The sequence below is a fragment of the Staurois parvus genome, unplaced genomic scaffold, assembly GCF_062004578.1.
Source record: "Staurois parvus isolate SC_StPar_1 unplaced genomic scaffold, SC_StPar_1.0 ptg000142l, whole genome shotgun sequence".
NCBI lineage: Eukaryota > Metazoa > Chordata > Amphibia > Anura > Ranidae > Staurois > Staurois parvus.
Genome location: NW_028317938.1, coordinates 7,436 through 20,193, shown reverse-complemented (window position 1 = coordinate 20,193; position 12,758 = coordinate 7,436). Strand labels below are relative to the sequence as shown.

General features: G+C 41.0%; 1 protein-coding gene across 1 annotated transcript in view; it reads left to right on the top strand.

The window, feature by feature from the left end:
• LOC149465150 (protein argonaute-3) overlaps nt 1-12,507 on the top strand; it is a 135,201-nt gene extending 122,694 nt beyond the window's left edge. Inside the window, exon 9 of the mRNA XM_089673603.1 lies at nt 12,376-12,507. Coding sequence (XP_089529729.1) covers nt 12,376-12,507 — 132 coding nt within the window. The remainder of the gene's footprint in view (nt 1-12,375) is intronic.
• Nucleotides 12,508-12,758: the final 251 nt, after the last annotated feature.

The following is a 12,758-nucleotide window of genomic DNA, read 5'->3' as shown; positions in this document are numbered from 1 at the left end:
ATATAAATCACTATTTATACCCAATTACTTTTAAGCACACTTCACCTCTACCCTTAGAGGTGCACAAATATTAACATAAATATGCTCAGTGAAAAATTAATAAAACCCTTCATTAAATTATAACCATAATAATTTCCAATTAAAGTCCAAAATATAAAAATTAAAAAAACAAAAACAAAAAAGTCCAAAAAATTTATATCCAATGTCCCTCTTAAAAATAAAAATAAATAAATACGTGTTGTCCAAAATTGATTCAAGTGTAAAAACTCTCAGCCGCTTGCAAAAACCTGATTACCTCAAAAACAAAAACAAAAATATACATAGTGCATTATCCTTTATAGATCAAAAATTACATGTGAAATCACTCCAATAATAATCACCCAAGTGAGAAAACAAGTGTATATATAAAACCACATACACATGCAATATACAGTGCAAAACCGTGTATGTGAAACACTCTACTGTGCTCAAAAACTCACAATACAGTGAACACTTCTATTAAGGTAAGGAGTGAACACCCTTACCAATATTCAAAATAATTTTTGCTTTAATATCGATCCCCAAAAATTGCACGATGAAATAAGTCCTCCTGCAGATGTCCTCAGGGTTTACTTTGATCCCATAGCACTGTATGGATCCTTCCACCCTAGCACCTCAGATATGTTTCCACCATATACGCCATCCAGATACTTATATATGGGTCTGGGACCAAGCAGGGTTACTTTCTTTCCTTTAAGAACTTTGAGACTAAGCAAATTACTTAATTTGCAAAGAAATCCTTAACCATAGCCCTACAACAAATTTCTTCTCAGTTAAGAGACACTCCCACTTCTGCAAGTGGGGGGGATGCCTGGTTGCCTTTGTGATCTTATGGATTTGAGGTATCTCCTTGGCACCCAGTGTAATTTGTGGAGTTAGCTGCACGTGCTTAACTAGACCAAAACCATGGTCTGCCTAGTGCTAAGCCCAGACGCTGAAGACCCTGCAAGGGTTTTCCCATTGTGGAAGGCAAAACCTATAAAGGGTTATGTGACAGACCCAAATGGGTCAGGGACTTTTGGGGGGGACTAGGGGCTAGCCTTCCACCCACTGATTATGACCCTTGGAAGAGACAGGGTATTTTGCGTTCTTCTCCCGGTCAGAGCATGAAAAAGAGCTCAGTTCAGCCTCTGATCACATGGAGAGAGCGGATCAGTCTGTGATGATGGATAAATAAAATGGTGAATGCTGAGAGCAAGGCTTGTCTTAATTCTCTGAATAAAGACAATAAAGCTTCCCTTCTGGAGTCGATGGAAAGATGTAATATTAATCTTGTATAGGTTAATAGTCAGAGGAAATATGGCGGCCCTCTTGCAGACTGAGTTGGAGAAGCTGCTCCACTTGAGACAGGAATATACAGTCAGGTCCATAAATATTGGGACATCAACACAATTCTAACATTTTTAGCTCTATACACCACCACAATGGATTTGAAATGAAACGAACAAGATGTGCTTTAACCGTTTCAATACCGTGCAATTTTACACCTTCCTGCCCAGGCCATTTTTCAGGTTTCGGCGCTCTCACACTTTGAATGACAATTGCGCGGTCATACAACACTGTACCCAAACTAAAATTTTATCATTTTCTTCACACAACTAGAGCTTTCTTTTGGTGGTATTTAATCACCACTGGGGTTTTTTTTTTTTGCTAAATTAACAAAAAAAGACCAAAAATTTTGAAAAAAAAACACATTTTTCTTTGTTTCTGTTATAAAAGTTTACAAATAAATAATTGTTCTTCATAAATTTAGGCTGAGATGTATTCTGCTACATGTCTTTGGTGAAAATAACCCAAATTAGGATGTATTTTTTAGTTTTTAGGAAAGTTATAGAGTTCACAAACTATGGTATAGATCTGAAAATTGATCAATCCTGAAGTACTGACGGCCAATCTAATTTCTTGAGGTCCAAGAATGTCAGAATAGTACAGATATCCCCAAATGACCCCTTTTTGCAGAGTAGACAGTCCGACGTACTTCATAAGAGGCATGGCGAGTTTTTTGAAGTTGTATTTTTTTGTCATAATTTTTCGGAAAATGAAAAAATGAAAAAAATTATTTTCACTATTTTTTTTTTTACATACTGTCACCAGTGCAGTACAGCGTCGTCATATAACTGGCATGGCGGTGAACAGGGACACTGACTGGTGACAGTATGAAAAATATATATATATTTTTTTTTTTAATTTTTTTATTATATTTAATTTTTTACTACATTTTTTTTTTTTTTTTAAGATTTTTTTTCATATTTTACTATGACCAAAATAGTACAATGTTACCATAGTAACATTGTACTACTTTGGGGAAGTGATCAGTATTTTTTTTTTTACACAATTTGCTTATAGCAAAGAATTACTTTGCTATAAGCAAGCATTTACCTGAATGAAATCGATTCATTCAGCTTTTTTTTTTTTTTGTGCTTAGCTGTGATTTGGTCACAGCTAATCACATGACATGTGCATGTGATTAGCTGTGACCATTCACAGCTAGGCACTAGTATACAATGGATGGCATCATGAATGAAGCCATCCATTGTATACAACTGTCATGTGACCTGCTGTGATTGGTCACAGCAGGTCACATGGTACCAACAACGGGAGCCGGTACTCGGATCTGTCATCGGCCGTGTCCGAGGTGCACGGCCGATGACAGATCGCACTGCTGCGCCGCTCTGCACTAGCGCAAACGGCGCATGTGCGGGAGCACGCCAAATGGCGTGCACCCGGAATGCAGATACACATCTGAAGCCGCCAAACGGCCATTGGCCGGGCGGCTAATGGTTAACTGCAGACTGTCCGCTTTAATTTTGAGAGTATTTACATTCAAATCAGGTGAACAGTGTAGGAATTACAGCAGTTTGCATATGTGCCTCACACTTGTTAAGGGACCAAAAGTAATGGGACAGAATAATAATCATAAATCAAACTTTCACTTTTTAACCACTAGCCGCCCAGCCACTGTACAAAAACGGTGGCAGGGCAGCACGGCTGGGCAAAAGCACGTTTTAAAACATGCTGTTTCAAAACAGGTGTAGGGGGCACGCGCGCGAGGCACGCCGCTGCCCTACCTTCACCGCCGATCTCAGCCGCGGGTGTCAGTCGCCGGGTCACAGCCGGTTATTACCAGCTGTGTCCCGGCGATTAGCGGCAATCAGTGACAGAGAGCAGGGCTGCAGTAGCTCTGCTTTCTGTCAGTTCCCTGACAGTTCCTGACAAGCTGACCAGGAGAAAAGAGTTTTTCTGTCCCGATCAGCTTGTCTCCCTGCAGTACACCCCCCCCCCGCCCCCTAGTAAAACACTCCCCTCACACAGTTAACCCTTTCAGTGCAAAAAAAGTTAATCCCTTCCTCCCCAGTACCATTAGTACAGTGTCAGTGTTTTTTTTGTTTTTTTTTTTGCACTGATCACTGTATTGGTGTCACTGGGGATGTCAGTGACCCCCAGTCAGTTCCCCCCCAGTGTCAGAATGTCCGCCGCAGTCCTGCCATAAGTCGCTGATCGCCGCCATAAGTCGCTGATCGCCGCCATTATTAGTATAAAAAAAATAAAAATCTGAGTATCTTTCCCGCCATTTGTAAACGCTATAACTTTCACGTAAACCAATTAATTTACACGTATTGGGTTTTGTTTTAGCAAAGACATGTCGCAGAATGCATTTTGGCCGAAATTTATGACAATTTGATTTTTTAAATTTTTTTTACTGGACATGTTTTATAGCAAAAAGTACAAAATATTGTTTTTTTTTCCTCAAAATTGTCAGCCTTTTTTTTCTTATAGCACAAAAAATAAAAACCGCACAGGCGATCAAATACCACCGAAAGAAAGCTCTATTTGTGTGAAAAAAGGGACATAAATTTCATTTATGTACCGTATTGCATGACCGCGCAATTGTCCATTAAACTAGCGCAGTGCTGTTTAGCAAACAAATGGCGTAAATTGCAGTATCTATACCATAGTTTTGTAGACGCTATAAGGTTCACAAAAAGCAATCAATATACACTTATTGGGATTTTTTTTACCAAAAACATGTAGCAGAATACATTTTGGCCTAAATTTATAACTAATTTTGAGTTTACTGTATATTTTTTATAGCTGAAAGTAAAAAATATTGTTTTTCTTCAAAATTTTTGGTCTTTTTTTGTTTATTGCGTGAAAAATAAAAAGCGCACAGGTGATCAAATACCACCGAAAGAAAGCTCTATTTGTGTGAAAAAAAAGGACGTAAATTTTGTTTGGGTGCAGCGTTGCATGACCGCGCAATTATCAGTTGAATTAGTGCAGCGCCGAGTAGCAAAAATAGGCCTGGTCATTAAGGGGGGTAAATCCTCACGAGAGCAAATGGTTAATACTTGGTTGCAAATCCTTTGCAGTCAATTAGAGCCTGAAGTCTGGAACACATAGACATCACCAGACGCTGGGTTTCATCCCTGGTGATGCTCTGCCAGGCCTCTACTGCAACTGTCTTCAGTTCCTGCTTGTTCTTGGGGCATTTTCCCTTCAGTTTTGTCTTCAGCAAGTGAAATGCATGCTCAATCGGATTCAGGTCAGGTGATTGACTTGGCCATTGCATAACATTCCACTTCTTTCCTTAAAAAAAACTCTTTGGTTGCTTTTGCAGTATGCTTTGGGTCATTGTCCATCTGCACTGTGAAGCGGCGTCCAATGAGTTCTGAAGCATTTGGCTGAATATGAGCAGATAATATTGCCCGAAACACTTCAGAATTCATCCTGCTGCTTTTGTCATCAGTCACATCAATAAATACAAGAGAACCAGTTCCATTGGCAGCCATACATGCCCACGCCATGACACTACCACCACCACGCTTCACTGATGAGGTGGTATGCTTAGGATCATGAGCAGTTCCTTTCCTTCTCCATACTCTTCTCTTCCCATCACTCTGGTACAAGTTGATCTTGGTCTCATCTGTCCATAGGAAGTTGTTCCAGAACTGTGAAGGCTTTTTTAGATGTCGTTTGGCAAACTCTAATCTGGCCTTCCTGTTTTTGAGGCTCACCAATGGTTTACATCTTGTGGTGAACCCTCTGTATTTACTCTGGTGAAGTCTTCTCTTAATTGTTGACTTTGACACACATACACCTACCTCCTGGAGAGTGTTCTTGATCTGGCCAACTGTTGTGAAGGGTGTTTTCTTCACCAGGGAAAGAATTCTTCGGTCATCCACCACAGTTGTTTACTGTGGTCTTCCGGGTCTTTTGGTGTTGCTGAGTTCACCGGTGCGTTCCTTCTTTTTAAGATTGTTCCAAACAGTTGTTTTGGCCACGCCTAATGTTTTTGCTATCTCTCTGATGGGTTTGTTTTGTTTTTTCAGACTGATGGCTTGCTTCACTGATAGTGACAGCTCTTTGGATCTCATCTTGAGAGTTGACAGCAACAGATTCCAAATGCAAATAGCACACTTGAAATGAACTCTGGACCTTTTATCTGCTCATTGTAATTGGGATAATGAGGGAATAACACACACCTGGCCATGGAACAGCTGAGAAGCCAATTGTCCCATTACTTTTGATCCCTTAACAACTGGGAGGCACATATGCAAACTGTTGTAATTCCTACACCGTTCACCTGATTTGGATGTAAATACCCTAAAATTAAAGCTGACAGTCTGCAGTTAAAGCACATCTTGTTCGTTTCATTTCAAATCCATTGTGGTGGTGTATAGAGCCACAAATGTTAGAATTGTGTCGATGTCCCAATATTTATGGACCTGACTGTATATCACTAATCTCCCTCAAGAAATCTATGAAGATAAATGAATTCTGTTTTTTCAGACTGTTAGAACATTGTATGACTTTTGTCTTACGCTGACTTTTCTAGTGGACAGATTATACAAGTCAAAAGCAAACGCCTGAAGAACTCACGTGTAATGTACTTTGTACATTGTATACGTGTGTGGGCTTGTTTTCGGGCTGTTTGGGGTGGGCTACTGGCTGGTCTGGGTGCCTGGCTGTTCATTAGCTTACTGTTAATTAGATTAATATTAATCATTGTTAGTTGTTGGCTGTTCATTAGATGTACTGATGGTATTACTGGTTAAATATATAAAAGATAAATAGTGAGCGCTCTCATAAATGTCAGCAGCTAGAACACTTTAGGCAACCATAATGCCTCAAATACAAACAATCAGTCTCAAAACAATAGAGTGCAGCGCTTAAAAAGATGAAAAGTCAATAAGGTGATAGTACAATATCCACAGTGGTAAACTGTAGATATACGAATTCCCACGGCCTCCACTCTGTCAGAATAACAGAAATGCGCACTCACCGGAAACGCATGGGTTATGCGCATGTGTGATCATGCATCACAAGCAATGGGTACATCAGAAGCCAGGCATCTCCCTCACGGTGGGTCATCACAGACTCCTAAGATAGGTCCAGGGGGTCCCCTTAAGGTCAGCCAGGTACTTCAGGAAAAAACCTCCTCTCAGGATGGCAAAGTGCTTTTTCTATGGGAGTGAAAGCTCCAGGCAGGAGCCCCAAGAAACAGATGCCCAAAATAGTGTAGTATGTCCAAAAAGCGAGTTTTTATTATTAAAACAGCAGGGCAGTATGCATGTAGTACATCATGTAAAAAGATAAAATACAGCAGTACTGACCCCAGTAATGATGACCGCCGGGCCTCCTCGTGGCTCCGGCGGTGGAATGACGTCACGCTCTGCACAGTTCCTCCTAAAGGAGGAACTGTGCAGAGCGTGACGTCATTCCACCGCCGGAGCCACGAGGAGGCCCGGCGGTCATCATTACTGGGGTCAGTACTGCTGTATTTTATCTTTTTACATGATGTACTACATGCATACTGCCCTGCTGTTTTAATAATAAAAACTCGTTTTTTGGACATACTACACTATTTTGGGCATCTGTTTCTTGGGGCTCCTGCCTGGAGCTTTCACTCCCATAGAAAAAGCACTTTGCCATCCTGAGAGGAGGTTTTTTCCTGACGTACCTGGCTGACCTTAAGGGGACCCCCTGGACCTATCTTAGGAGTCTGTGATGACCCACCGTGAGGGAGATGCCTGGCTTCTGATGTACCCATTGCTTGTGATGCATGATCACACATGCGCATAACCCATGCGTTTTCCGGTGAGTGCGCATTTCTGTTATTCTGACAGAGTGGAGGCCGTGGGAATTCGTATATCTACAGTTTACCACTGTGGATATTGTACTATCACCTTATTGACTTTTCATCTTTTTAAGCGCTGCACTCTATTGTTTTGATTACTGGTTAAAGTTTGCATTGTTTAGGATCATGTGATCAAGCTCTTATCTGACTTTGGTAAAAATTCTGTGTGCGGACCGTAAAGAAAGTTCCAGATGCAGCTAAGTTAGTGTTGTCTAGTTCTTGGGTGCAATGCCCAGCTATAATACCTTGGCCTTGTGTCCCAGGAGCGAGGAAGCAGTTCTCTGATGGAAGCACCCAAGCGGGGTGCTAGGAGGTCCATCACAGGTTATATCTCTCCTACATCTCAGAATGCAGAAGGGGTGTGTACAGGGCAGGAGTCCTTTAAACATTCATCCCAGGAAGCCCAGTGTTTTTCTCCTCCTTTTTAAGTGTGGTATACACTATCCACCCTTCTGGTGGTGTGAGTTCCAGGTTGGCTGAGGTTAATGGTGGTTTAGTGTCTTTTGTCATGCTGGAGGGTGCCTGGTGTGGCATGATTGTGCCTGCATCCAGAGTGGTGCAGTGTACATGCATGGCCTGAAGCACCTTCTGTCCTTTTCATTTCCTGAGGGAGGTTTCTGTGCTTGCCTGGCCTGTCTTTTCTTCTTTGGACTTGGGATGCTGACCAGTAAACATTTCCTAGTTCTCCTGTTTGAGGATATTTTTAGCGGTTTACAGAATTTGCAGACTCTTGATTACAACAGCCTACCGGTGTTTGCACTGCGTTATTCCCTTTCCTGCTAAGGAGGTTGTGTGTATCTCATCAGAGACCTTTTTGTTCAGGGGCATGGCAGACCATAAACGCCAGAAATAGGAGATCAGATGGGCTCACTAAGGCTTCAGGCTTGAGGTAGTACATTTTGTTCAGTGCCCTAGTAACCTTTACTCTGATAGTTGTCCCATTCTGACTCACTGCTTTCTTCTGGTAATTCAGCTGGCCGATTGGCCATGCCAGTCTCATCTTTCCTTTCTAGAAAGAATTTATCTGCCACACCGTTGGAGATCAGGGACAGAATTTCTGGCCTTGTTGAGGCACTAGACAGCAGGAGTCATGGCCATACTCTCCCCTCCTACATCACTTCAACTTTGACCTTGAGCCAGACACAATGTAAGAAAAGTTAGCGTCAGCTGAGGAAGACCTCTCACCTTCTGAGGTGTCAATTCAGGAAGATACTGAAGACATTGCTCCAATATTTAAAGATTATTGTTATGCTTATTGAAGCTGTTCAGCATTGGAGCTGCTCATCCAAAATAAATCCAGTATACTGTCTCTAAAATTCTTTTTCTGGTTTAACGTGTTGGTTGAGTCTGTTCTGTAGAGCAACTAGCCTCACCCTTTTTTTTTCCTCTCCTCAAACTTTTCACCTTATTGTGGAAAGTATCTTTAGAAAGTGGGTGATTCTTGTTTTGAATCCATTTGTTTCCTACCTTTACAGGAGCCTCATGACCTGGTGGAGTAAAATCCTGTGTTCAAGGACCTAGTAGATAAAAAGGCCCCCCTGTCTTTACCTCCTGGTCCTGCCATGTAACCTGCAGTTATGTACATAGCATCCTGTCAGACCATTACGGTCTATACTGAGTGTATGGCTCAAAATCCAAGCTCCATCCTGATTGATCCCTTTCTCCATAGTCAGCTGGCCATTTTTGCCTTCAGCTTTAACCTACTGCATGAATGGCTTAGACTTCACCAAATTTCCAGAATAAAACTTATTGTACACATGTGCAGGATTCTCTGGCTTTAATGCTGGTCAGCAGAAACACCTTGAGCAGTTAGCCTAAAAGCAAATGCTTGTTTGGTCCCTCTTTGGGTAAGTAAATCTTGAGAAGAAATCATTTAGAGGTCCTAAACATCCTGTCATTATAGAGGACTTGGTTGACGGATACACCCAACAAGAATCGAGTTGGTAATGCCACGGCTGTGGTCTACATCAATCATCGGGGGAAAATCAAATGTTGAACTGTTCTGTCAATTGCAGGTTTGATGTTCTTTTGGACAAAATTTTGCACTTTAGCCCTGTTTTCCCTGGCATGGAAGATTGGAAGGCAGACTTTCTCAGTCGTCAGTGTCTGGATTTATGGGAATAGGTATGCATCCAGAGGTCTTTCAAGCCCTTTACCATAGGTAGGGGACACCAGATATGGACATCCTGGCACTCAGATTCAACAGCAAACTGGACAGGCTTTTCACTTAGGATCTTCATAGTGGATGCTTTGACATCATGGGATTAGGTAAACCTGATCTACACCCCCCTTTAGATTCCTTACCTATTCCACAGGATCTGGAAGGAAGGCATTCCAGTGATCCTTCTCGCACATACAGTTGTGTTCAAAATAATAGCAGTCAGACATCACTAACCTGATCAATCACTGTTTTTGGTAGAAATGATATTTCTACATGGCAAATAATTTACTAGCGGGTGTAGTAGAGTAATAGAAATCCAACAGACCCAACAGTCATGACATGCAAGCTGCAGATTCTGTGTAATTAAATCACTAATTGAAAGGGGCATGTTCAAAATAATAGCAGTGTGGAGTTCTATTAGTGAGGTCATTCATTCTTTGAAAAACAGGTGGCAATTATTGCCCTTATTTAAGGAAGGAAGGCAGCAAATGTTGTACATGCTGGTTACAGTGCATTTCTCTCTGAAATTCTGAGGAAAATGGGTCGTTCCAAACATTGTTCAGAAGAACAGCGTACCTTGATTAAAAAGTTGATTGGAGAGGAGAAAACATATAAAGAAGTGCAGAAAATGATAGGCTGCTCAGCTAAAATGATCGCAAATGCTTTAAAATGGCAACCAAAACCTGAAAGACATGGAAGAAAGCGAAAAACTACCATTCGAATGGATAGAAGAATAGCCAAAATGGCAAGGACTCGGCCAACAATCAGCTCCAGGAAGATCAAAGAAGGTCTAAAGTTACCTGTGAGTACTGTTACAATTAGAAGACGCCTATGTGAAGCCAAGCTATCTGCAAGAAGCCCCCGCAAAGTCCCACTGTTGAAAAAAAGACGTGCTGAAGAGGTTACAATTTTCCAAAGAGCACATTGACTGGCCTAAAGAGAAATGGCGCAACATTTTGTGGACTGATGAAAGTAAGATTGTTCTTTTTGGGTCTAGTGGCCGGAGACAGTTTGTCAGACAACCCCCAAACACTGAATTCAAGCCACAGTACACTGTGAAGACAGTGAAGCATGGTTGCGCAAGCATCATGATATGGGGATGTTTCTCATACTACCGTGTTGGGCCTATTTATCGCATACCAGGGATCATGGATCACTTTGAATACATCAGAATAATTGAAGAGGTCATGCTGCCTTATGCAGAAGAGGAAATGCCCTTGAAATGGGTGTTCCAACAAGACAACGACACCAAACACACCAGTGAACGTGCAATATCTTGGTTCCAGACCAACAAGATTGACGTTATTGAGTGACTAGCCCAACCCACAGATTTTAATCCAATAGAAAACTTGTGGGGTGACATCAAAAATGCAGTTTCTGACGCAAAACCAAGAAATCGAGAAGAACTGTGGAATGTAGTCCAATCATCCTGGGCTGGAATACCTGTTCACAGGTGCCAGAAGTTGGTTGACTCCATGCAACACAGATGTACAGCAGTTCTCAGTAACAGTGGTTATACAATTAAATATTAAGTGATTCAAAGAAAATCAAAATCTTCAAACATTTTTCAGTTTATATAGTGAATGTTTGAGTTTGTAAAGAAGAATACAAACACTGCTTTTTTTTGAACAGTCTAATATTCACTTTTCTTCAATTTTTTTAGAGGAACAACACAAATTTGATAAATTTTTCTTCATGTTTTGATTTGGAATAGAATGTGTAGTGTTCCCAATGCATTTGTGTGTATGGAAATAAAAGCTATTAGAAGGATTTTGAGCTTTATTCACTTTTTTCAACACACTGCTATTATTTTGAACACAACTGTAAATGGCCCAGAAGGAAAGTAGTAGACATACTTAAGCTCCTGGCAGATACTTTGTTGGCCATTCCATAGCATTCGGAAATACAGTTCCACTGGCCAGCATTCCATTTTGCTTAATAGCTGCTGGCTTTAACAGAATTGCTGTTGAAGCCATGGTCCTGAGGAACTAGGGTTTTTTGGAGCCAGCCAATCCTACCCTCTTGAAGGCAGTTAACTTTTCATAAAGTCTAACTTGCTTGATGCAAAGTGAGGAACTTTCATCCTAGAAAATACTCTGGTATGTATTCTGTCCTTCCTCCTGTCTGTTCTGGACCAACATTTGACCTTGAGCACAGTTAGGGAACAAATCCAGGCTTTTCAGTTTCAGACATTTTTGGCCTTTGTTCAGGGATTAGGTCACATCTCTCCCCTTGTTCTTTCCCTTGGAATCTTATCTTTTGTTCTCTCAGCTCTTCAGAAGCCACCACTTACACTTATTAGAGATATGTGGTATGGTCTGTGAGAGTCATATTCCCTTGTCGTACTTCCTGACTGTTCCCATAAGGGCCTCTCTGCCCCTTGCTCCACTGCTAGGTGGATCAATGTTATCGTTAAGGCCTATAGTCTGAATGATTAGTATTCATCCCTTCCTTGGAAAGGCACACTCTACCAGATCTGTAAGTGCATCATAGGCTTTCTGCTCCGGTCTTATGATCTCCCTATTGCTTGCTACAAAACTGAGGCTAGCTGGTAGTGGCAAGAGGTTTAGAGAAGGGTGTCCCTTCAGCCTTTCCTTTTTGCCAGTGTCCAGCCATCTGAATGTGGCTGCATATTACCCAGTTGTAATGACTTTAAGAAGCTTGTGTCCTGTACAGTACTCCAGGAAATGTATTTTACTGGTAAATCAAAAATCTGATTTTGTTTTTTTTTTGTTTGTTTTTTTTCCTGTTGCCTATTTGAAAACTCCAGTTTGAAGGGTCCTGATGCAGGTGCCCCAGTAAGGCACCTAAGCAACATTAACCAGCATATTATAAAATGTTAAAGACTTTGATGCTTTGTCTTGCCAAAGGCAAAAGGAAAGTATATTTTCTACCACTGGTTGAGGCAGCTTACAAAATGAACACTTAACTCTAGCGGTCATTTCTTACAACAACATAATAAAATGCATTTTCAATTTGCAGTACCTGTTGCTTTATCACTCGATCAAGTAAGTATATTTCTGTTGTGTGTTCCTAGGTCTGTAACATTGTAGCTGGCCAACGATGTATTAAGAAGCTGACTGACAATCAGACATCCACAATGATCAAAGCAACAGCTCGGTCTGCCCCAGACAGACAGGAGGAGATCAGTAGATTGGTGAGTTGTTAAAATTTGAACAGCTGAAAGGAGTTGGTTAATGGTATAATGGTTTTGGGTCCATTTTTAGTTTTACATTTTGTTCTGTGCTTTTTAATTTAAAAAAATATACTGCAGATTTATCTGGCAATATTACTATTTTTCTCATCCTGTCAAAAAAAAAAAACTAACTGCCACTTGAAGAATAAAGCTGCATACAGTTATAAAGGTTAGATGAGTCTGCAGCAATATTCATTTCCCCCCTGTATGTCTGAATGGCAGCC